Source organism: Rhipicephalus microplus, unplaced genomic scaffold (genome assembly GCF_043290135.1).
Source record: "Rhipicephalus microplus isolate Deutch F79 unplaced genomic scaffold, USDA_Rmic scaffold_132, whole genome shotgun sequence".
Lineage (NCBI taxonomy): Eukaryota > Metazoa > Arthropoda > Arachnida > Ixodida > Ixodidae > Rhipicephalus > Rhipicephalus microplus.
Window position 1 is genome coordinate 42165 of NW_027464704.1, and position 24226 is coordinate 66390.

The window sequence follows — 24226 nt, forward strand, 5'->3', positions numbered from 1 at the left end:
CAGGTTTGAGAGTTTCAGAAAGTGACTTTAATGGCATTTTGTTGCGAACGGTTATTGTATTGAATGTTCACTTTGGGTTTATGTGAAGAACTGATGTTCGGGTGTGTTTTTTGTGTGTTCCTGTGCACGATGTGTTGACACAAATGTGCGTATGTGTGTGCGCGGGTGTTGTGTTCACTCTTCTTGATGATCCCTCACTCTCTTTTCCCTCTGAATGTTGATTATTTATTTATTGGTTTGTTTATTAATTTTTTATTTACAACATACTGCAGGTTCACAGGGCCAAGGCAGAAGAAGGCAGAAGGGGTGAAATTACAAAACAAAACTTAAAATTTTCAAAAGGTAAAAAACAAGAACAAACAAACGCCTACAACTCAATTCAAACTTTACATATCAGTAATTGTGTCGATCTACACAACTGATTTTAGCAATGATGGTGGTAGAGCGTTCCATTCGTTAATATATTGCGAGGTAAAAAAAAAACTTGAAGGTGTTAGTTCATGTTTGATATGGAGTTGAGGTTTCAGAGTGATTATGTCTGCTCTGTCTTGTTGTTGACTGGCGGGATGAAAGGTCAACTTGTTATTTTTCAGGAGAAAAAGAAATTTAAGCCCGAGTATGTTTCATCGTAATTTCGAAGTCTGTATTCCATTAAACAGTATAGTGAACTTACAGCCTCGACCTTGCCATTTTATGGTTCATACCGTAATGCCTCATGTAGTACTGAGTGGCAATACAATCGTGACTTGCGAGAATCTAAGACAAGCTGGTGACCTATCAAGCGTTCACGGCACCACTTAAATATGAGTTAACATCTGTTGTTGTCGCGTTAACTGTTGTTGTTGCAGCGTTATTCGCGATCAATACCTAATGAAAACTTCTTATCTGTTTGTTGCTGTTGCTCATGCGTTTCAACAAGCTAATTATCAACGTCAGTACCCCTGTTAAGACGTCTTATGGGCGCCACGTCTCTGTCCCCACCACGTCTGCAAAATAGTAACGCGGTGTTGTGCAGAAAACGGCACGATGCCGCCTGCTCGCGAGGTTTTTCGCGCAGCCTAAATAAACCTTGCGGCAAAATGTCAATCGACCAAGGAGACTCGCACACATTGTCGGAAGCCCGGCTGCGGCACATTCATCAAAACTATATACGCGACCTTTCGCGAGCTGCCAAAACGAGCCTTCGACATCTCGCGTTCGCTCTTACAACTGCACAATGAGACGAGACATTGGCAGGTTTTCAAGCGACAGTGCAAGCATTAAAAAGAAAACACAAAAAATACGTCCCCACAAAACTGCGCTGGGTGTGAGGAGGAAGCCAGAGCTTGCATCACCTAATCCTAAAGTCTGTGCTGACTTTATATTCACTGAATTGACTCGTCCTTCGACGGAATGTCGGCTAATGAAGCGTTATAACTCCCGGAACATCTGCCGTACTTATATATGCACCACGGCTAGAGGCACAGTAGTTAAGCCAAGTTGTTGGGTTCGAAGCGATTTGGCGCGCATGTGCAGTGGCTCTGAGCATACATGCTGTACGGTATACTAAGACTGAATTGAACCGATGTGTTGTAGCCCAAAGAGTAGCAGTTGAATACGAGCGCGTATTGTTGACAAGTGTATTGTAGACGGTCAAATATTATTGCTAATGCTAGGGCGTAGACATTTTTTCTTTGTGTGCGTGGCAAGGAGACGGGAGGAGGGGTCATGGGCGCCATATCACCCACCCTAGTTACGGCACTGACTGACTGCAACGTTTAGTAACGCGGCGTTAGGCCAAATAGCAAGGAATTAGTACATTAGTTTCCCAAAACTTAACGTGAAAATTTCGTTAGATTAGCATACCATGTAATTATTCACGTAGTTACGAAACATATGCTGTCATTTTGTTGAATTTTTATTGTCCTCAGTACACATTTCGGAGGTGTGAGACGGCATGCCTTGTAAAAGCAACGTTGAATTAGAGTATAAAAAAGGACTCTATTGTTTCGGAAGCAAGCGACGAGGACGTAGAACTAGCGAATGTGACGCCTAAATCTTAGCTCTCCGTACCATGTGTACTGCGTAACAATCGTTCGGCCCACATGCCAGACTTGCCAGACTTCATGAATTCACGCAACGAACGATGCGTTACTAAGCCTCATTTTCTGCCATGAGAACGCTGACGTGCCAATAGTCGTACGCGACACAGAGTTGCACCAAAGCGGAAATTATATTGAATGCAGTCAGCAAAAAGTGAACGCACGAACAACTAAAACAAAAGCGCTACTTGCACGGGGACTTTTTGTATTTTCATGTTTTTCGGGGCTGATGAAAAGGTTGCCATCTCATTGCACAACAGGACAGTGCGTCACGATATGTCTGATCCGACGTGGCTGCTTCCGCCTGCGTCTCTATTACTCCGCTAACCACTCAGTTAACTATAAGTTGCAAGTTAACTATTATCTGCAATATCCAATTGCAAAAGCATCCGTGTGAGCAACTCTCGCAAGCACAGACCTGTTGCGAGCAACTCTCGCAAGCATGATACCAGCCCGGGCTTCCGGCACTTCCCACAGCACGAACAAACACTACGCGCGGTTTTAGTGTTATGCAACGAAAAAAAAAACAACGTAGTAAACACATACAAAAAGCTCACGTTATTCTGGGTAGGGAAGGGTGGGATGTAACAGGGGTGGTGTTTCCAGGAAGATACTTACGAGGCTGTCTAACTCAGGGTTGGGAAGGTAATATTGTTTGTCTTGCCTCGTCTGAAAGACAAACCAAAAACAAAGGGGGGTAGGGAAAGAGGGAGGGGTGTGATGGTGGAGAGGGGGTAGTGGTCCAAAGGATGGACCAGGTATTTGAAGAATACGGGAAACGTCAGAGACGAAGCGACAAGAGCAGTCCGAGCACCAGCCATGCGAGGCAAGGGTTCAGGGGCGAAATGAAATCGGATGTAAAGTCGGGAAATTACGTAGTAGTGCGATTACATTGAAGGTTAGGCAGTGTGTTGTGCATTTGAGAACGAAGAAATTGAAGATTTCAAGTGAAGAGAGATTGTCCAGAATGTCCAGTCATGCGAGAGCGGGCAAGTTGTATAGAGACGTTCGAGGATGTAGCCATTCGTATGGCGGCATTAAAATGACCAAAGATTAGGATAACCGAAGGACGTAAGGATAGGAAGTGAAGGATGACGCGAACAGTTAGGTTCCGATTTGCGTGCCATTGCAGAAGCGAGCGATCGGAGCGAGATGTCGTGAACGTCAGTAGCGAATGCGAAGCGATTGCAGCGTATTATGACACAAGGGTGTTCAGACGTCATCACAAGAAGTGTGCAGCAAAGCGTTCGTGTCAGCAAACAAAGGACAGGAGCAAACAGACAAAAAAAAAACGCGATCAAGCCGACAACGTATCGTAAGCAGCATTGTCAAGAGATGGCAGCACAAGTTACATTCGTTTCAAAAACAAGCAACACGTTGGCAGCGGCAAAGAAGCGAAGTGGAGAAAAAAAAATGATGAGTAGGGGAAAAGGGAGAGGGGGATCATGGGAAGAGAGGAAGAGGAGGAGGGGTTTTCGTCGGTTAAGAACACGATCAATGAAAATTGGTACTTACAAGAGAGTCTAACTCCTCATTTGAAGTGTATTGAGGATATTCGGTCATTATCTGTAATGCAGAAGAACAGGAAAGAGGAAAAAGCGGAGGGAGAGAGATGGCGGAGAGAGAAAGGGGACAGAGAGAAGGACATGAAAAAAAGAAAGAGAGAGGCGACTCTGTGAAGACATGCAAACAATGTGTTCTGAGCGATATAAATGCGGCACAATATTGCACAACAATGCAGCAATGACAGTAACTGGAATACCCCCAAAAAGTGACGGTCAAGACGAATTGCCTCCCGTCGAAATGGGGGCATTGCCCTTACAAAAAAAAAAAAAAAGAATGACACTCGACATCCTGCAGACGTCATTTTAACCACTTCACGATCTTAGGAATATTGCCCTTACAAAAAAAAAATAAAAAACAAAAAATGATTTCGAATGTCTGTATAGACATCTTTTAGACCGCTTCATTTTCTGGGGAACATTACCCCAGTAACAACCAATTAAGAAAGACAGCCTATACACGTACTTAGGACCACTCCAGTTTTAGCATTAACATTTCCTCAAAAAATATTTCGGACGTCTGTAGACTTACTGTAGACTTGTTGACGCTATATATCGGGAACATGATACACAATATTAATGAAATAACACAATATTAATTATATACAATAATAATATCATATAACAGGCAATAATGCCAGGGATTGTATAGGGGAGGTTATTAGACCGAATTGTAAGGTAAATGTGAAGAAAGAAAAGTGGGTGAAAAGATAACTTGCCGTGGGCAGGTTATATATATATATACGTATGAAACACTAAAGAATACGACAATAACCCTGCTTAATTATCATTTCAAACGTATTTCATAAGGACCTTTCTTTAAGTGCAAATACACGCTGAAGTGCACGTTTACAAGTTAACGTTTAAGTGCAATCACACTTAAGCGCAATACACAATAAAGAGGAGTGTCGCGAATGCGAGAGTGGCCTGCGGAACTGAAGCGTCGTGTCCAGTCGTGACGGAGCCTGCGTCAAAACGCAAATTGCAGGTAGAAACATCGACACAGAGACCACGCCGGAACAAAAAGAAAACGCTTATACACTGTAAACAGAAATAAGCCGAAATGGGAGTAAATGACCTTGTCCTCTAGCGCACACCCAGATGGGAGTTTTAAAAAACCCGTCTCTGGGAGTAAAAAATTTACTCCCCATCAGAAGGGGGTTTTCGCATGGTGTCAGGGGGGTTTTTATTTACATCCATAGGGGAACTTTTTCAGGTCAGTATGGGAGTAAATTTTTTGCATCGATTGAGAAAAAAAAATTACGTCAGAAGCCGTACCATGCGCAAGCGTAACTTTATGTACATTACATTTAATACGCACAACAATGATTACAGTACACAAACATTATCACAAAGTTCACGTAATATCACAACACTCGCACTCACCACAGCTTGCCACACGCAGTACACACCTACCATATAGTCACCGAGTATATATAGGCACCACATTCTGACCTCCTGTAGCCCAGGTTAAAGCCTTTTTGTTTCTAATAATTAAGCAATAAATACGCACGGCGTAAGTATGAACTTGCGGTGGTCTGATGTAAGCACTTCAACACACATGCCTTTTATCCTAATCCTGCCTAATATTTAATATTTTTTTACTATAACGAAAACGTTTTATCAGTTGACGCTCTGTCGTACAGGCTGAATTCGCATCAGCAGTGCTGTTTGTGGACCCGTAAAATGCACTGAATCATACACAAAGTGCGCGCGGCCTTGAATGAACACATTAACGAGGCACATTCAGCAGCTCCAGCGATGAACCGAGGTAGACCGCCGCTACCGCGTTCGACGACTAGGCCTCACTCACGAGTACGGCACGGTGATTCGATGAATGACAGCTGGCAATCACAAAATGCTTGCTGATGTGCAGTTTACGTCTCGTTTTTCCCATGCACAGAAATAGGTGTCCGCTATCCACGCAGTTTAAGCTACGGAGCGGTAGACTTAAACGAATGAGACGGTTCGCAGTCGCTGTTCCCGTTGCTCGCATGCATTGCATGTATAGCTCGCAGAGCTCGCCACGGCGGCCGGTGCGCAGTGCGAGCTCGATACGATGCCGGCTTGATACCGACGCATAGCGAGGCCTTCCTACCGCTTAGATGTTGCAGCCGGTGAAATACCAGTGACACTCCGAGAAGCCACTATCGGAGGAGACGGGGCGAGCGCGTCGCCGGCGCAACTCTCAGACCGGTTGCCGGTCAGCCTGCCGTAGTCGAGCGAAGCCTACTTCGAACCGCTTCGAAGTTTTACGGTGCAATCGCTGACGATCGTACTCCGCCTTGTTCGGCGCTCGCCTTGTAGTTAGTCATTGACAGCTGCGGTCGCAAGGCGCAGAAGACTGTTATACATCCCAGCAGCCTTCATTTTTTGTGAAACACATTCTTTGCATCGCCGGTGGTCGGTGCTAGCTCGTAGCGCTTGCCGCGGTGGCCAGCGCACAGTGCGAGTTCGATACGATGCCGGCTTGATACCGACGGCATAGCGAGGCCTCCTTACCACTTAGATGTTACAGCCGGTGAAATACCGGTGACACCCCGAGAAGCCACTATCGGCGGAGACGGGGCGAGCGCGTCGCCGGCGCAACTCTCAGACCGGTTGCCGGCCAGCCTGCCGTAGTCGAGCGAAGCCTACTTCGAACCGCTTCGAAGTTTTACGGTGCAATCGCTGACGATCGTACTCCGCCTCGTTCGGCGCTCGCCTTGTAGTTAGTCATTGACAGCTGCGGTGGCAAGGCGCAGAAGACTGTTATACATCCCAGCAGCCTTCATTTTTTGTGAAACACATTCTTTGCATCGCCGGTGGTCGGTGCTAGCTCGTAGCGCTTGCCGCGGTGGCCAGCGCACAGTGCGAGTTCGATACGATGCCGGCTTGATACCGACGGCAGAGCGAGGCCTTCTTACCACTTAGATGTTACAGCCAGTGAAATACCGGTGACACTCCGAGAAGCCACTATCGGCGGAGACGGGGCGAGCGCGTCGCCGGCGCAACTTTCAGATCGGTTGCCGGCCAGCCTGCCGTAGTCGAGCGAAGCCTACTTCAGACCACTTCGAAGTTTCTGATGGTGAAACTCCAGGAGCAGCCGCTGACAATCGTGACAGCTTACTTTTGCTACCATTAATTTATTCTTCGAAATTTTTTGTTACTCGGCCCTTTGAAGCGTGGCATTCAGGACGCTTCGTTGAGGAATCGGACCGATGTGCAGCGTGGTTTAAGGTGCGAAATATATTGAAATGTTCCCAGTAAATACCAACCGGTCGTTGCTATTCTTCGCTGCACTTATAATTTCGTTGTCTGTTGACAGATGCTTGCACGGTTAGCCACACAAATCACATGTGTTTCACACCGACGTGCAAACATATGCCCATACAGACACATACACACACACACACACACACACACACACACACACACACACACGCACACGCACACACACACGTCACGCCCAAAGAGGGTTTGTAAAGCTCCTATAGGGAGTTTGTAACCACGTGACCTGAAACTCCCTGGGGAGTTTAACAAGGTCATGTCGTTCATAAACTCTGTGATTAAGGAGGGGGCGTTTTACGATGACATGTGCCGAGTTCACTCCCTACCAGGGAGTAAATAATTGGGGCAGGGGAGTTTTGTGGGCTCATGTGCTGGAGAAACTCCCATCTCGGCTAACTTTTGCTTACAGTGTAGAGTCGGCCTGTTTGTATACACATTCGCTATGTAGAAACGGCATATACGTACGAAGACGTTGAACTATATGACAGTGAGAAGCCGCGGTAAGAAGAGATCGCGTAATACAAATCTACGCTTCACACTCGTCAAGAAAAGAAGGCAAATACCAAGTGACTCTCCTCATTTGACGCGTTTGTCATATGTCCATTGACGGGGACCGGCGATGACGGCATCCCAGAGGCAAAAGTCAACGGCCCTGTCACACATTCATGATATATGATCCCCGACCAGACGCTACGTAAAGAAGCTCTCGTGACAGCCTTTGCCAAGTGACAGCCCGCACAGATCTGTCTCCTTTGGCTACGCTTTCTTGAAGGGAATACAGGCGTTCCGTCAACAAAGCCAATCGCCTTCATCCGCTTTCAAGAGTCGGCGAGCACGAATGAGAAAAGATCCTTTTGCATAACCCGCGTATCGGAATCTATAGGCCCGGCAGAGGTACTGGTCGTCCCTCAGTTTACACAAGTTCTGCAGTTGAGTTCAAGGCGCAAAAAAAATATGATGATATGTGGGGTTTAACGTCCCAAAACCACGATACGATTATAAGAGACGCGAGGCGCAAGAAATAATAGTCGATTGATTGACTGATTGATTGATTGATTGATTGATTTTCTCTGTGGTTCTTGAATTCACCTGCAGATCCAGGACACAAAATGTCCCTGAAGCCCCATGCGCAAGAGTGTGGAAGCCTACCTAATCAACCACGCAAAATAAAGGAATGTTATGTTTATTTGTAGACTATTAATGTTTACGTGTTTATTATACACTGACGTCACAATTTTTCGAGCTCCAGCAGACTATTAGTAGACTACATGGGCACAAATGCAAAGGTTGATTCCCTCAATCGCGGGAGTCAAACACATGACCCCCAGAGGGGAGTGAATAAAGGTTCTTGAAGTGATGTCAAATTATTTTTAAAAAGCCAGTAATTATGCTTTTAAAAGGGTAGTTATTGGAAGGCGTAAAAAAATGGCCGTTTTCATTCACCCCCCCCCATCCCCAATATGCTGTCACGAGCCACTCCCTAAATTACAGTGAATTTTTCAGTCTTCTACATTGCCACTTCTTATTACTTTAGTTTCTTTCAGTCGCCTAGATATTAATTCACATCTGATTCTATTTAAGGTAATCATAATTCACCCATCTTCACACATCATGCACTTGTAATACCTGTTCACTAGCATCCTCGCATCACGTTGTCAGTGTTCCCATACCCTCTCCCGTTGTCGCAAGGTACAACCTACGCACTTTTTATCCATTCTGCGTTCACTTGGCATACCCTCACACGCTCTCAGTGTTGAGGGATGGTGAGAGAAAGAGGGGGCCTCCCTTACCTGCTTGGCAAACACGGCAATGTCTTCGTTGAAGGATTCCGAGGAACACACGTCCCCACCGGCGATGCCGGGCTCTCGGGGAGTGCAGGTGGCCAGTTCGCACTTCTCGAAGATCAGTGCCAACAGGGGAAACAGTGGGTGTCTGCAAGAGGCGATTCAGAGAAGGGCGAGCACACGGTGAGTCCAGGAGCGGGAACCTCCACCAAGGAGACATCCAGCCATACCATATTTATGGCAGAGCCGTTATGGTCGAGGTTGTACGTAAAAAAAAATCACCGTCATCATAAACCAGAACGCGCTCAACGCCCCGCCCAGACATACTGTACAGATAATTAACATAAGTTGAAACATCCCCAACAGCTCTGCTTATGTGACCCAGCCATGCGCCATTAAGTTGCACGAGGTATCCCAACGTGTTTAAGGGCGAAGCTACTAAAGCCGTGGTCTGTCCCACGTGACCGCCTAGTTCGATCACTCACTCAAGCAGGTGCGGACAGACAGACAGACAGACAAACCAGACGGACGGACGGACGGACTATTCACGGTTTACCGATAAAAGCCTCCGAAACTTCCCACCACTCATCATCATTCACTCCGTGGATATGCTGCGATTTTTTTGTGATGTGTTTAAAAAGACAATAAAGGCAACTAATGCCGACGTGGATTGTTGAAATAGATGAAACAATGCTCCAGAAACCTCGTGATGCTATAGTTTCGTGCCAATGAAATAACTTATATTTTTAGAATAAAATCACCTCTTAGTGGCACACATACCGTTAGCGTCGTTCAACTTAGCCAGCTTCGAGAATGGCCTCCCGATTCTATAATCGCATTTGTATTCCGGTTTTGTATTTGTATTATTCAGTCGCGCAACAAAAGGACTGGCACAGCATAAGTGTTCCCAAAACCTGCATCTTTCACACGTACAACAAACATAGAGCAGCTGCACAGAGGCAATTGTTAGAATTGCAGAATACGGTCCCGCAGTAAAGTTGTCGTGTATGCCTTGAGCTCATATATACTCTAGATCAAGCACTGTAAATCAGGTAGCCTCAACTGAGACACACTTATGAAGGATTTCCTTTATCATTCACTAAGAGATCAAACGTAGTAGGGCTTGTGACCTCGCAAGAGCAATCACTATTACAGAAAACGTAGATTCTTTCACGCAGCGAAGACTGCAAGAGCGATCGAGCCGACGATAGATGGAGCTCCGAGAAGCCGACGAAGGTGGACCGCGCGTGCTCAGTCTTCTGGAACGCCGCATGCCGAGCACGTAGGCGCGGACGATTGATGAATTTTCAAACGGGAGCGTAGTTACTACAGCGGCGGCAAGGTTGAGTTTGACTAGATAAAGACGCGCACAATAGAACGCGCCTATCAAGGCCATGCTAAGCGTGCAAACTCACCGTTTTGTGTTCTTGCCTAACAGTCAACTGTAGACACTTAACAAAATGCCCACCATGACATAATTAAACCTTTCGTTCAACAAACAGAGAACAACCCATCGAGCTGCCTGGCCACTGTTTTGTGTGCTTCGACGTGTGACTTTAGACTACATGCCTATATATAAATATCTATACATAGTCGTTCCCAAGGTCCTTGCAAGTAAGTGTTCAGACAAATGTCAGCAACAATAACATAAATACGCGAACGGCTTTCTCTAGTGGACAACATGTAGGCCTATAAAGTGAACGCATGAGCTTACAAAAAAGGCCACAATATATATGATCAGTACAATTACAGTCTTCGTAGGATGTATTCAATGCTAAACAAGTTCATTTGGTAGACACCAAATTCTGGTACTAAAGTTTGAAGTACAAATTACACGGTCTATAGAAATAGCTAATTCGAACTAATCGCGGTGAGAGAAGCCAGGTTCAAAAAAAAAAAAACCAAAAGTCAATCATATCGACCACTAACATTGCAACAACGTTTTAGATCATTCTCTTTCTACATTCAAGCGGTTGGACAGCTCCAACAGAGACCACCACCACGAAGCTGCACGTCACGCCAACCTCGGCACAAAAGGAGCTTTAAAGAAGCGCCAAGACAAAAGCAGCTCGTCGTGCATAGAAAAGGCAGGGCCATAATGCAATCGCCAACAATAATAATGCCCCCCCGGTGCAATGCGCGCGCGCCGGACCGCACTTGTCACCTCTGAAAGCTCGCCTCGAATCGGACACGCTTTGGGGAACGCGCATCTCATTTGCATATCGCAAGCCTGTCACCGCGGCGTCATTTCGTCTCGCGCAGCCGCACGCGCAACAATGGATGGCGGCCGCCGCCATCGCCGCAGCGAGGCGCTCGCGTCGCTTGCGATGAAGAACGCTTGTATAGCCCACCGCGGTGCACTGCGCATGTCATTACTCAACCTCCGATCGCGGCGCCAACAGGGCTGCTTGTGTATTCGTATTATACGTCTCCGCTACCATTTGAATGTGCGCTCATGTATACGAAACTCCGGGTGTGTATTAATATGATATCGCCTTTGCTGCCACGAATGGTGTCAGCCTCGCCCTATAGTGGTTGCTGCAGTTCGTGAAGAAAACATCAATAATTGAGAAAGTAACAGCCTGTGTACGTGTGAGTGGAGTAAGTGAAAGAGTCAATGAGGCGAATAGGTGATTTGAGAGTGAGTGATTCAAGTGAGTGTCGCGAGATAGTGTGGTATGAGAGTTAGGGGGTGAGTGAATTAAGTAACTTGGGTGACCTTGGTGGGTGATCCAAGTGAGTGATGTGTCAGATGATGTGATATGAGAGTGAGTGGGTGAGTGGTTAGAGTAACTTGCGTGAGCTTAGTGAGTGATTCAAGTGAGTGACGTGAGATATTTAACATGAGAGTGAATGACTTAGGTAACTTGGATGAGCCTAGTGAGTGATTCAAGTGAGTGCCGTTAGGTAGCGTGATATGTGAGTGAGTGAGTGAGTGATAGGCTAGTTAGAGAGAACAGTTCAGCGGGTTGAGTCCAGTTAGCGCTTGAGCCAGTAGTATTCTAGTTTCTAGTTTGTGTGCCTGAACTACAGATAAACGTAGTCCTCAAAAGCCTGTTCGCATGAACTACTAAGTTTTCGTACGTTCATAGGCCAAAGATACGGAGTTATGACCTTACACTTTTTGCTGTGAACGTGATATCATGTGCGCAACAACGCAAGAATAAACACGGACTCCTTAACACGTTCACGGTACATTATTTTCTTCGTTGCAAAGCAGTATAAACTGCCCCTACCGTTACATGTCTACCCATTTATCAAGCCTGCTACGTCGCCTCGGTAGGTCTTTGCAGCAACTGGCTCATTGTACGAGGAAAAAAAAGACTGATTTGTTATACGTTACATCGACCAGACGACACGTCTGTAAAAAGTCCAAGGCGAGACGTCTCGTCTCCAAGAAGTCAATAGACGATACATTACTGCATAAATACATTTTTATAAGGACTTCAGGCCTACTGTGGGTGCCCCTTAAGCGCACATCACACCTCTACTTTCCGAATGGGTTTTGTATGCTTTTTGTTGTTGTTTTTGCTGTTCTATAGAAGCAAAGGCAATGGCAGTAGGCCGCAAGACATTATAGACGCTCCTATACCGATTTGTGTTAGACACTTTTTTTTTCAACAAATACGTGAAATGGAAGTCCTACGATACAGTAAGACCTTGCACAAACGCTTTTTGAAATACTACCACGCACCGATTTTTTTTTTTCACTTTTTGTGCGTTCGTTCCCTGCTACAGCCGTGCAGTAAAGAAAATAGGAGTTGTGAAAGAAATTCCAACGCCTTTTTCCTGTCTCCTTGGTTCAGTTTCACTACGGTTAATACACAGCTGAAAAAAAAAAGGAAAAAGTATAGGGTATTTTTTTTAATTCGCCTAAAACGACGTAAAGGCAAAATCCATCTTTGCCTGTTGTTTTTTTTTTTGCTTTTTCTGTTGATTTGCTACACTCGCAGTCCCCCTCTTAAAAGTTTCTCACATAACGTTGTTTATGCACTGCCTCCAAGATCGGAGGAATTACAAGCATTCTGCACATACATGGTTTTGCATTGATCCGTGATCGGCCCACCAAACGGCAATATAATGTCATCAAGTCGTGTTACTTCATGGCACAAAATATTCATCACGCGATGATGTCACCGTGTGACGTCATTGCGTGATGATTTTGTGCATCACTCCCGTCAACGCCACCAACACCGGCAGTCAATTTTACCGTCTGATGACGCAACAGATATCTTCAGCCGCGTGATGACGTCATGCGGTGACGTCATCATGATGCTGCAGATTCTAAAGTTTGGTGAGGTCAGCATGAAGCTACAGATGACGTCAGTACACGATATCGTCGCTTGGTCAAACGGGGGCCGATCACGATAAAGGCTTCTAAGACTCTATCGACTAAATATAAGATGCAATTTTTCTTGAGGCTTGAGTTCAAGGCGGCAAACTTCTATGAGGACTCGCTCCATCAGCCCCGTACACGCACGGCATTCCGATGTTTCACCGTGTGAAGTCCACGGACAACTTATCACCCTCCACGCGTGATAGCGCCACGGGCTTTCCAGATAGAGAAAAAAAAAATCGCAGTCCGGGAATCAAGAAGCAAACTTTAACACGCAGCAAAGACAGCTGCTCGGACAGATCTTCCGGCAAGCCGAGCAGAACGGTGCGACGAAGAGGCGAGAGATAATATGCTAAGTCGCGGATATGAGAAGGGACCGACCGTTTCCGAGCGCGCTCCAACAGACCGCGCAGAAAGCGCGAAGAAGCAGACCGAAAAGCTGGCAGCCCACGCACAACGGCCGTAGAAGAGCCAATTCACACCTTGAGAATATTAACAACCCCTCCAGAGTCGTCAACGCTAACACCCCTCTCGCACCTCTGTTACCCCCCCTCCCCCCGGCTTCGTCAACGCTAACACCCCTCTCGCACCTCTCTTATCCCCCCTCCCCCCCGGCTTCTTACCGAGCTGTAACCCCCCTCCCCCACAATCAGCCCTGCAACGCCGAATGAACAAGGCATAATAGGAAACGCGACAGTAACAACAAATTCAAAAAAAAAGAACTGCAAACCAGAGAAACAAGGCGACATCGCGTCTGTCTGCATGCGCAGTTGCCGACTCAAAATGCGCATACATTTGCGATATGTATGTATATGCGCTTCTATTTTTTTTGTTGTTTCCCTCAAGCGATGCACACAGAATAAACGAGTCGGTATAGAGAGCTGTGAAGCCAGTTCACCTCAGTCGCAGGTGTGTTGTCGACCGATGCCCCCCCCCCCCCTTTTTTTTCTGCGCTTAGCTTTACCGTTGTTTGCCTGAACTCGCGACGCTGGGGTATTACGTATGCGTTTTATTTTATTATTTATTGTACTTTTTTTCTAGTTGTATGTGAACAAACAAGTCGGGAAACTCTCGATTCTCTCCTATATATTCACGTCGTTTATTTCGACAGTCGGCGGCACGCTGCAGCTATACACGGCTGCAGTTTCTGTCTCCACCTTTTGTTCTTTCTTTTTCATAACTTTCGCGACTTTTTTTTTCTTTTTTTTTTTTCTTATGCGTGAGCTTGCCTGCGCACAAACGGCGAAGCGAGTCTTTGTTTCGCGGATGCTGCTGCAACGTAACGTCTACTACGCACGCACCAGCACCGGCTATTTTGCGGACGGGTTTCAGTGCCGCAATATTGGGCTCTTTGCGTTTCGTATCTTTCGGCATAAAACGAACAGAGTTGCGTTAGACTAATATGTATGGAAATAGTTGAATCGGTGCATACGATGATGCATGGCCTTATTAAAGGGGCACCGACACAAAATTTCGCGGCCCAGATAGCCTGTAGGGTTGATTCCTTAGAACATTCGTACATCATCTGCAAAACAGCAACAGCGACTATAGCTGGGAAGGTATTTTAAAAGAATTTTCAAGTTTGCGCGAGCACTCGACTCCATCGTGCCATTGACACCATCGAAGTGAACCCCTAGGTGATCCCTTACTTCCCTCACGTCACCACGCTGCAGTTTATAAAACAAGTTATGATGACGTCATAGCTGCCATATTTTCTATAAATGTAGACCGCAGTCTATATTTCTCGGCGGCTGGTTCCGAGTGCGTGGCCGTGGTGTAGACTTAGAAATTTTCGTGTTTGGCGATACTGCAGTCCCGTTTCCTATTCAGATGTAAATCTTAATGCGGACCGTGCGGAAGTGTGTCACAGTTCTGTGTAGTGACGTGGTCAAAAGCTGCACACGCTAGGTGACGACAGTTGCACCCAGATGTTTTTTTTTTTTTTGGAGCTCTCTCAAACCGAAACTGAAGCTGATCCATAATAAGGGGCCTGTAAATAATTATCTGTCGCGTGCTGCAGCAAACTGTGTGTCATGTTATGACTAACAGGCCCCCAGCAACACATTGCAGCAGACAAACGCGAGGCCAAAGTTTTTTGTGTCAGTACCCCTTTGATCCACATCGCGTTATACGAAACCAAGAAAATATTGTGAGCTTAATTAACAGCCCAAGATGATGGTAGCCAAACGTCTTGCGAAGAATAGTCCATACGACACGCTTAGAACGCGTCAGGTTTTATGAATTTTGTGGTTGCTTGGTCGTACGCACACCAAGGTATTGGTGCTTTCGCGACAATATCATTGATTTTATGTATATTAATTTTGGAATGAAACATGACACAAAAGCACGGCAAACGTAAGTGAAAGGTCGTAACATGAAAATCATGATATTCGCGACATGCACGTCTCGATTCAAGAGGGACCTTGTTGGCGCTCTTACGATCGTTTCATTAATTTGACGTATACTGAAATTGGCAGGAAACGTGATACGAAAGTATGACGAACATAAATGACAGGCCATAACTTGAAAATAATGACATTCGCGACATGCGCGTCATGATTTACGTGACACATTGTTGGTGGTCTCATGGCCGCTGCACTGTCTTGATATATACCAAAATCTATAGGACATAAATTACCAGTATGAATGACAGGTCGTAACATGAAAATCATCATAGTAATATCCGCGGTTGTAAGTGCCAAAACCGCGATGTAATTAAGAGGGACGACGTAGTCGAAGGCTACTCAAATGTGCATGATCATCACCTAATGTGCTCATTTAATCAATAATCTACCTAATCAGCCAAGTGAGAATGAATGAGCTGACATTTAGCCAACTTTTACGTAACGATCGGCTGATAATCAGCCTACCACACGTTCACGGTTATCCTACACTTAGCTAACAAATAGCCGACAGCTGACCCACAGTCAACATGCAGTTAGGGTACGATGGACTTGTAGATGGCCAGCCTACAACCTTCGAATCTGTCGAAGGTGTCGAAACAACCCATCCGCCGAAGGTTGTCGGTGCGTACCGGCAGGCGGCAAGTTGTCTTATCGTACACTTCAATTTCTTTTTGTTTGTGGAACTATTATTACACTGCGTTCAAATACTACGATACAATTGAAAACTGTCTGCTATGATGATTTCCCTGGCTTCACTGTACTTCAAGCTAAAAGTGGAGAGGCTTCGTGGTTAAACGCCTGCTTGACACTCAAAAGGTCCGAATTCAATGCCCAATCAAGCCGAAGTATTTCTTCTTTGTTCGTTTTCTATCCTCTTCATTTTCTGAGGGGGGGGGGGGGCACCACGGTAGAGCAGTGGCTACAGCACGCTGCTGCTGACCCTTACAGTGGAGGTAAAATGCCGGAGGCCCATTTACTGCGCAATGTCAGCGCACGCATACAGCAAACCAGATGGTCCAATTTTCCGGAGCTCTCCACCACGGGGTCTCTCGTAACAACATCGCGGTTTCGGGAACGTAAAACCTTAAAACTTTATTGTTTCGAGCCTTCGTGTTTTCTTGGACATCTTCCACGTCTAGACCCATGTACGACATTCAACAGAGGTGGTGCTGGTGGTGGTGGCAGTGGTTAGAAGAGTGAGTGAGTGAGTGAGTAAAAACTTTATTGAACATGTCCGGCGTCATTGAGCGGGATGGGGCTACAAGCACCCCGGCCTAGGTGACGGCCTGGAGTCCTTGGACCCGGGCGGCATCCTGGGCTTGCCGGACGGCCCACAGTTGATCGGCAAGGTCGTGGCTGAGCAGAGCCGCCTCCCATCGCGCCTCGCGGTTCGAGACCGCCATGTCTACCGGGTTCGTAGGGGACTGCTGCGCGTTACCGGTACACTTCCACAGCATGTGCTGCAGCGTCGCTCTGGCTCCTCACGCCTCTTACACGCGTCGGACGTATAAATGCCTGGGTAGCAGAGGCGAAGGATCACCGGATTCGGGTACGTGTGTGTCTGTAGTTGTCTTCAGGCAACCTGCTGTTTCTTGTTTAGTTTGGCGTGGGGTGGTGGATATTTGCATCTGTTCAGTCTGTAGTGTTGCGTGATGTCTCTGAAAGTGAAAAAAAAAATCACCTAATTTCTGCAGCCCGGTCGGGAGCACGGCGTGGTGCCTAACAGAGGTCATTCGAGGAGTCGTCGTGACACGTGCAGGTGAAAGCACGGCGCCCTCCATTCCCTGCTCCTGTTCTCATTGCACCAGCGAGCTTCTCGCGAGAACACCTGTCCCCAGTGAGTACACCGCGTGTCTGCTTGAGTGTCTTACACCGTGCAGGCAAGACGACGGTACACACCGAAACAAGCCGTGTACAGCGGTGGCTCCTGCATGAATGCATGAATGCATTCGGCGGCGGCGGCTCGTCAGCGCAATAACGACTGCCGTAGCAACGATGCCGCCAGTGTGCCTCGTCTCTGTTATTTCTTTCTCTCCCCGTCTCGCGGCGGAGCTCAAAGGAGCACGCGGAGCCTCAGCGCGCACGGCGCATATTCAAGCGGCTCGAGGAACGAGTGTTCCAGGACTGCCGCTGTACAGCGTCCCTGCTTAACCAGTGGCTCCTGCTGTGCTTTTTTTTTTCTCTACAGCTAGCTGGAACGTACGGAGATGGACATGGTTGGTCAGCTGACCCGCTGGAACGATATCGACTGTTCACGTTATTCGGGCTATAACAGCCAATAGGCATCTTCGGGGGATGTTCCAAAAAGGCCACTGAACATTGAGTGTCGCTGAAGGCTACAGCTACAACTTCTACTCGGGCACCTCCCCACTCTGCACGCTGTGCTCTATAGGCCTTCTATTCTGGAAATTCTACTGCCACCTTCTGCTCTACACACCTTCGACTCAACGCGCCTTCTGACAATACACTTTCTATTCTGCACGTTCCGCTCTACCTTCTGCCTCTGTAGCAGAAGCCTTCTGCGACACGTGTTACCTGCATGGTCACCCCGTGTTTTCAGGATTTTTCCTCGCTCCGTGCTTCCATCTTCCACTACAGTTCTGCCTTAGCAGTCATCTTAGATCATTTAGAAAAACTCTAGCCGCCGTTATCAATATTCTAGCTCTAAGTATTAGCCAGCACTATTCCACCACGAACAATCTAAGATATATTCATTACTTAGACGACACTAATCGACAATAGACGAAAGTAACCAGTGCTCGTAGCGTCAGTAAGTACCGTAGTTAAGGTGAAGCCACGACGCCGGGGAGACAGTGATAAACTATGGCAAGAAATGATTTATTCTGTCAGAATATTCTGTAGAACTTGCCCCGAAAAACTGAGAGTGGGGGGGGGGGGGGGGTCGGTCGAACGGAGCTTTGCATTTGCGTGCCTGGCTTCGTACTTTTCCTTCTCTCTTTTGCATTACGTCATGTTCCCTAGCAACTGTTTCCTTCCTCCATGCAGGGCATTGGACCTTCATTGACGTGCTAGGAGAAACAATGACATGCGGTGACGTGAAACGACAAGTCACCTCACCCACGAAAAATCAGATATTGCCGTATTGGAAACCCGGAGATCGACTATACAAGCCCACGATCCCGGAATCCCGCGCCGAAGTAGTCACCACCACCTACCCTCACAAGCGGCTCGTCGAAGCCATGCTGTCATAACTTGCATCGTATTGCTTGCCTTTCTATAACCCGTTCTATGCTTGGCCTATAGCATCGGTGTCAGATCCCCGACGAAATTCGCCAAGGCCCTCAAGCTCATTATTTAAAGCCCGAGACACAAGCGATCATCTATACCACGTGGTAAAATAATCTATTTGAAACACCACTACTCGAAACACACCTGCAAAGTGATAGTGCGTTAGTGTACTACTGGCGAGTAAAGGAGTGAAGAGTAAAGGTTTCACTGTGGTTATAACACCGGAGCACACTACACGCTTGGCCATAAGTACACCTTCGCCATATGTTTTTCCCCGCTTACTACGATGCTATCAACGCATATCGGCGGAAAAAAGGGCCAGTATATCATGTTATTTCTTTTTATTTCTAGACTGTCCAGATATATACGTGCCCACGTGTAAAAAAAAATTTAGTCAGCTGTAAGTCGGCGCTCCTGTCGTGCTCTTTTTTCATCTTTTGTCTGTCTGAAATCGGGGCTGTTTTTTCCCTCTTATATAAACATGAACAAACTCGCCCGAGGTGCAACCCTAGCGGCACTATCGAAATTCGCGAGTTCCCGTCGGTTAGCCTGATAAGAACCAGCGCAGCCTTTGAAAATGGCGACGACTAAAAGCAGGGTCTATAGCAATGCCTCGTACACATAGCGATACGCGACGGCAAGCCTGTAAAACAAATGGCCGAACATGTGTGATGACAGGAGTGAAAGAGTTCGAAATAGAAAAAAACAACAACAAAGAACGCCAGCGCTTCCCGCAAACGCGCTGTGTTGAAAATTGTGCGCAGAAAAAGGCACGGCGATTTCGAAAGAACCGCGCTCGACCAATTACGTTATCTTTGCCTGCAAAGCTGCGAAGACCACGTATATATATATATATATATATATATATATATATATATATATATATATATATATATATATATATATATATATTCGTTACTGAAAGCCCGAATACATCGCTATGTAAGTTGCAGTGAAAACCAACACAAAACAAGAAAGAAATGCGAGAAAGATTTCACATTGGGACACCAGCGTCCTCGACCGTAGTGTTTTGTAAGCTATAGATTGCGGTTTTTCGCACACGTGCATCGAATAGTCATTTTCTTTTGTGCTCCACTCATCTAATGCTGCCCTTGGAAACAGCTCTTGGTTCCTATTCTGTACAATCAAATTCAGTCGTATTGCCAAATTTCGCAATGGTGGCGTTTTCAGCCAATGTCCACAACAACAACAACATCTCTGTCCTCTTGTCTGCCGGAATAATAATAATAATAATAATAATAATAATAATAATAATAATAATAATAATAATAATACTAATAATAATAATAATAATAATAATAATAATAATAATAATAATAATAATAATAATAATAACAATAATAATAATAATAATAATCGTATTATCTGTCGGAGGCGGAAGAAGGTTTTTGAAGTGAACGAAAATTGCTATCCTTTCACATGCATGGCGTAAGCCAGCATTAAAAAAAAAAAAAAACGTGATACTGCTTGGCAGAAAAGAAATAGACACTGTTACACTCCTCCTGCTTCGGAACAGCAACATGCGAGTTGATTTATTTAGCGGGTTATATAAGTGTCGTTTACAGATGCCTTGTGGAACGGCTACCAGTCTGCCCTGCGGCTAGCAAGTGCTGAAAGTCATCACTAAACCACGCAACGCCATGAAAATCGATCTAGCGTTGAGTCTTCTGAAATTCATCTGAAACTCGGATAATACTGCCCTATACTGGAAATATACCACTACACCATACTCTAAAACAACGCGTTAAAATGTACTTATCGTCGACCAGACGAAACATTAGTGGTGAAGATGTCGTGCCAAATATATATATATATATATATATATATATATATATATATATATATATATATATATATATATATATATATATATATATATATATATATATATATATATATATATATATATACGGTGCCTTGTTTTCACCATCACGTCAGTATGTGATAGCCGCGGGGGGCGCGGTGTGGGCGGAGCAGTCATGCATGCATATATGGACGCGTGCTAAAAAACCTCCTCTCCAGTGTTATATAAAACGGCGAACTCGCGTTCACTATTGGCGAACAGTTCCATAACGACCGGGTGCGGACGAGGGTGCATTATAGGAACACAGGTGGAGGACTGTGGCAACGCTACATACTGTGAATGTGGAGCGCGCCTTCTGTCAGACTTTTATCACTCATTCGAACTCACTTGCACTCGTCACTCGTTCGATTTCGGCACTGCGGCTTAACACGTAGCGCAATAGGCTAATCAGCAGCCAAAGCACGCAATAAGTGTCTGGGCTTCAGGACTTCCTGGATAGTCCACCGCGCAGTTCTTCCTCTGTCCTTCCTCTTGTTTATTAGTTTGTCCACGTGTGACTTTCTTAAAATATAAACAACCAATTAGCAACGCTAATACTGATCATTTGGCCACTTCTGCTAAGATCCACCAGAAGTCTTGGCAGAGTGCATACTCAATCACTTTTGCAATTAGGCGGAGCCAAGAGAAAAATGTTTGAGCACGCAAGTTCAAGAGTTACGTACACATGCGAAATATGACACTAGCACTCTATGTGGTCGCGTCCATCATGGTGTTTATTTATTTATTTATTTATTTATTTATTTATTTATTTATTTATTTATTTATTTATTTATTTATTTATTTATTTATTTATTTATTTATTTATTTATTTATTTATTAAGCGCTCAAGGCGGATATAGGTTGATGCCCCTCAGCCCCGTTGCTGCAAGACCAGATTGATTTGGAGCACCGCTTTGAAATTAAAAATTGTGCGAATAAAGTGACCGTTCGTGCATTCATTTCCTGGACACGTGTAAACTGCCCGTTGCAAAAGACGACCACTGTACACACCTGCCGAGTCACCACGCGAAGCGCAGACATTATACTCCATTCTTCAAAACTGAAATACGTGACTCGAACAATGTTTTAGTGTCGGGAAAAACTAAGTTCCTCGTATTCCCGCTACATTTGGGCAACGCAAACCGACGGCTCTTGTGAACGCGATGTGCGAGCACGTGCGCAATTCCTCGACCTCTTTTCTATTTCTACTCTACAGATCGTCTACACGACGTCTATACATCGGCAGCACGCGGGATTAAGCGCACCGTCCGACTACGACCTCACTGCATTGCCTTGATCGTCAGTTTAAATAGCTGTAGACAAGTGGACGGACATAGGCCAACACTGCAGCCGGATATTCCAATAAGCAGATAACAACACACATCTTGCCCTTCGTACAATCATCATCATCATCATCATCATCATCATCATCATCATCATCATCAGCCTGACTACGTCCACTGCAGGACAAAGGCCTCTCCAATGTTCCGCCAGTTAACCCGGTCCTGTGCTTGCTGCTGCCAATTTATACCCGCAAACTTCTTAATCTCATCTGCCCACCTAACCTTCTGTCTCCCCCTAACCCACTTCCCTTCTCTGGGAATCCAGTCAGTTACCCTTAATGACCAGCGGTTAATGACCAGCGGTTTCGTACAATACAGATGTCAAAAAAGGGGGAGGGGGTTACGAACCATGGTTAAAATTAAAGGCCCAGTAAAAAAATAAAACTACGAAAAGTTGTATCATGAGTACACGTGTTCTTTAATAAGTGTGCTTAGTGACACAGAGTAATTAAAAACTGCCAATGAGACACGGTCATCCCAACGCAGAAGCGATCCTGGAGAACAAACACTCGGCGTAATTAGACAGCGAATCAAATCGAACGACCAGTGTTGCTCGTCCACGTGGAAATCCCGCCTTGTGTTCACAATGCGGGGAAAGATGGACGACGATACCCGAGCGCTGCGTATACACAAGAGGAGCGCGCACCACGTGACACAACACACGCTGCACACTGGACTGCGGCGGCTCCAATTAGTATCGCCGCGCAGGACCTAATGGCAGCGCGTCAACTAATTGAAATCGATAAAACGTACGTGAGGACGCGGAGGCCGGCAAAGGTTTAGAAAAAGAAGAAAGCGAGACAGAGAGAGAGAGAGACGGTGAGTGTGAGGTATGCTACACGCGCACGTCGATGCATCACGGGAAGGGTGAGGAGAGGGAGCTGGCGACACGTCGAACAAAAAGTACAGCCGAGCCGTCACAATCACCAGCCAGCCGTAATACGCCAAACTTTGGTAAAGGAGGTCAGAGAGGAAAGCTCAAACAGACCAACCGTATAGCGCTATTATTAATCTTGCGCGCATACAATGTCGTCTCAGAGACGTCTTTCGGGGTACTATACGTCAAAACCTGTCGTGGGGGGGGGGGGGGCAGCACGTACGTAACTATAGGTGTGGACGTTGCAGAACTATTTTGACAACTATTGTAATAATCGTTTGCTGAGAACTAGGACATGCACGATGTCACACATCGCGTAGAACACACTGCAAGCACCGAAGTTCACGTACGCCCTTACGATATCGTATACGTGCAGCCTGTAGACATAGATTCCTTGAACCGACACGTAGCCTGCGCAGATTAAGTGAGGTGTGTTGTCGTTTTACGCTCCGTATTCCGTGGGAGAAAGAAATTCCGGGATTGGGGACCCGGTGCGACACCCCTGGCTACACCACTGTCTGAAAGGCCAGCTTCTTCTTCAAGGGTCCTAACCATAGCTCCGCAGTTGGTTCCAGCCTCGCACCACTGCATAGCAGGGGCGTAGGCAATGAATGGTGCGAGAACGTAGACAATGTTTTTACGGGGGGGGGGGGGGGGGCTCTTTTTGATTTGGCGGGAAGCACTCCTCAAAGTGGTCATTTTTTGCTCTGTCACCATGGCGAAAAAAGTTTAGGGGGGGGGGGGGCACACAGCCTCGGTGCGCCACCCTCTGGCTATGCCAATAACCACTGGCGCAAGCAGTGCACATTTTATTTACCATTACAGCCATATTCTGTACTGACGTACGGACACATTCTAAAAGCCCACTTAACAAAGACTACCCGTCGCGGTGGTCTATAGTGGCTAAAGCACTCGGCTGCTGACCCGCAGGTCGCGGGATCGAACCCCAATACGCTGGAAGGCCGTGTGCTGAGATTTAAAGAACCCCGGGTGGTCGAAATTTTTTAGAGTCCTCCACTACGTCGCCGCCGCTCATAGTCGTCTCGTGCTTTTGGGACGTTAAACCTCAACAGTTATTAATTTACCAAAGACGGCCGGTCCGTTATCCGACACAACACCTCGACCACCGTATGTAGCCCCCTTTCCAACCGCAACACGGTAACGGCGCAGACAAACAAAAGCAAAACAAGGCCACGTATAGAAAGAGAAATCAATGGCTGCACGCGATAAAGTGCCCAAGTTGTTCAGCGCGAAAGCGACGAGCACGACGTGACAATGAGAATCGCCGCCCTACCCTGCCTCTCGTTTCGCTCTGGCTTCCTTTTATGTTCTTACTACATTTGTTATCACGAAGCTATCAGTACGAGAGCTATGACTAGAACGGCGAGTCAGCACCAATCAACGTAAAGCGGTGCTGTCGGCGGCGACAAGTTAAAGAGAAAAAAAATGCTGAGA

The 24226-nt window shown here is 46.2% G+C and overlaps 1 protein-coding gene across 1 annotated transcript in view; it reads right to left on the reverse strand.

The window, feature by feature from the left end:
* The window catches only part of LOC142790836 (homeobox protein Meis1-like), a gene marked incomplete at its 3' end in the record, with an annotated part of 110659 nt that overhangs the window by 32021 nt on the left and 54412 nt on the right, over positions 1 to 24226 (reverse strand). Inside the window, exons 3-4 of the mRNA XM_075885361.1 lie at positions 8704 to 8845; positions 2700 to 2750 (exon numbers count right to left, since the gene is read on the reverse strand). Coding sequence (XP_075741476.1) covers positions 2700 to 2750; positions 8704 to 8845 — 193 coding nt within the window. The remainder of the gene's footprint in view (positions 1 to 2699; positions 2751 to 8703; positions 8846 to 24226) is intronic.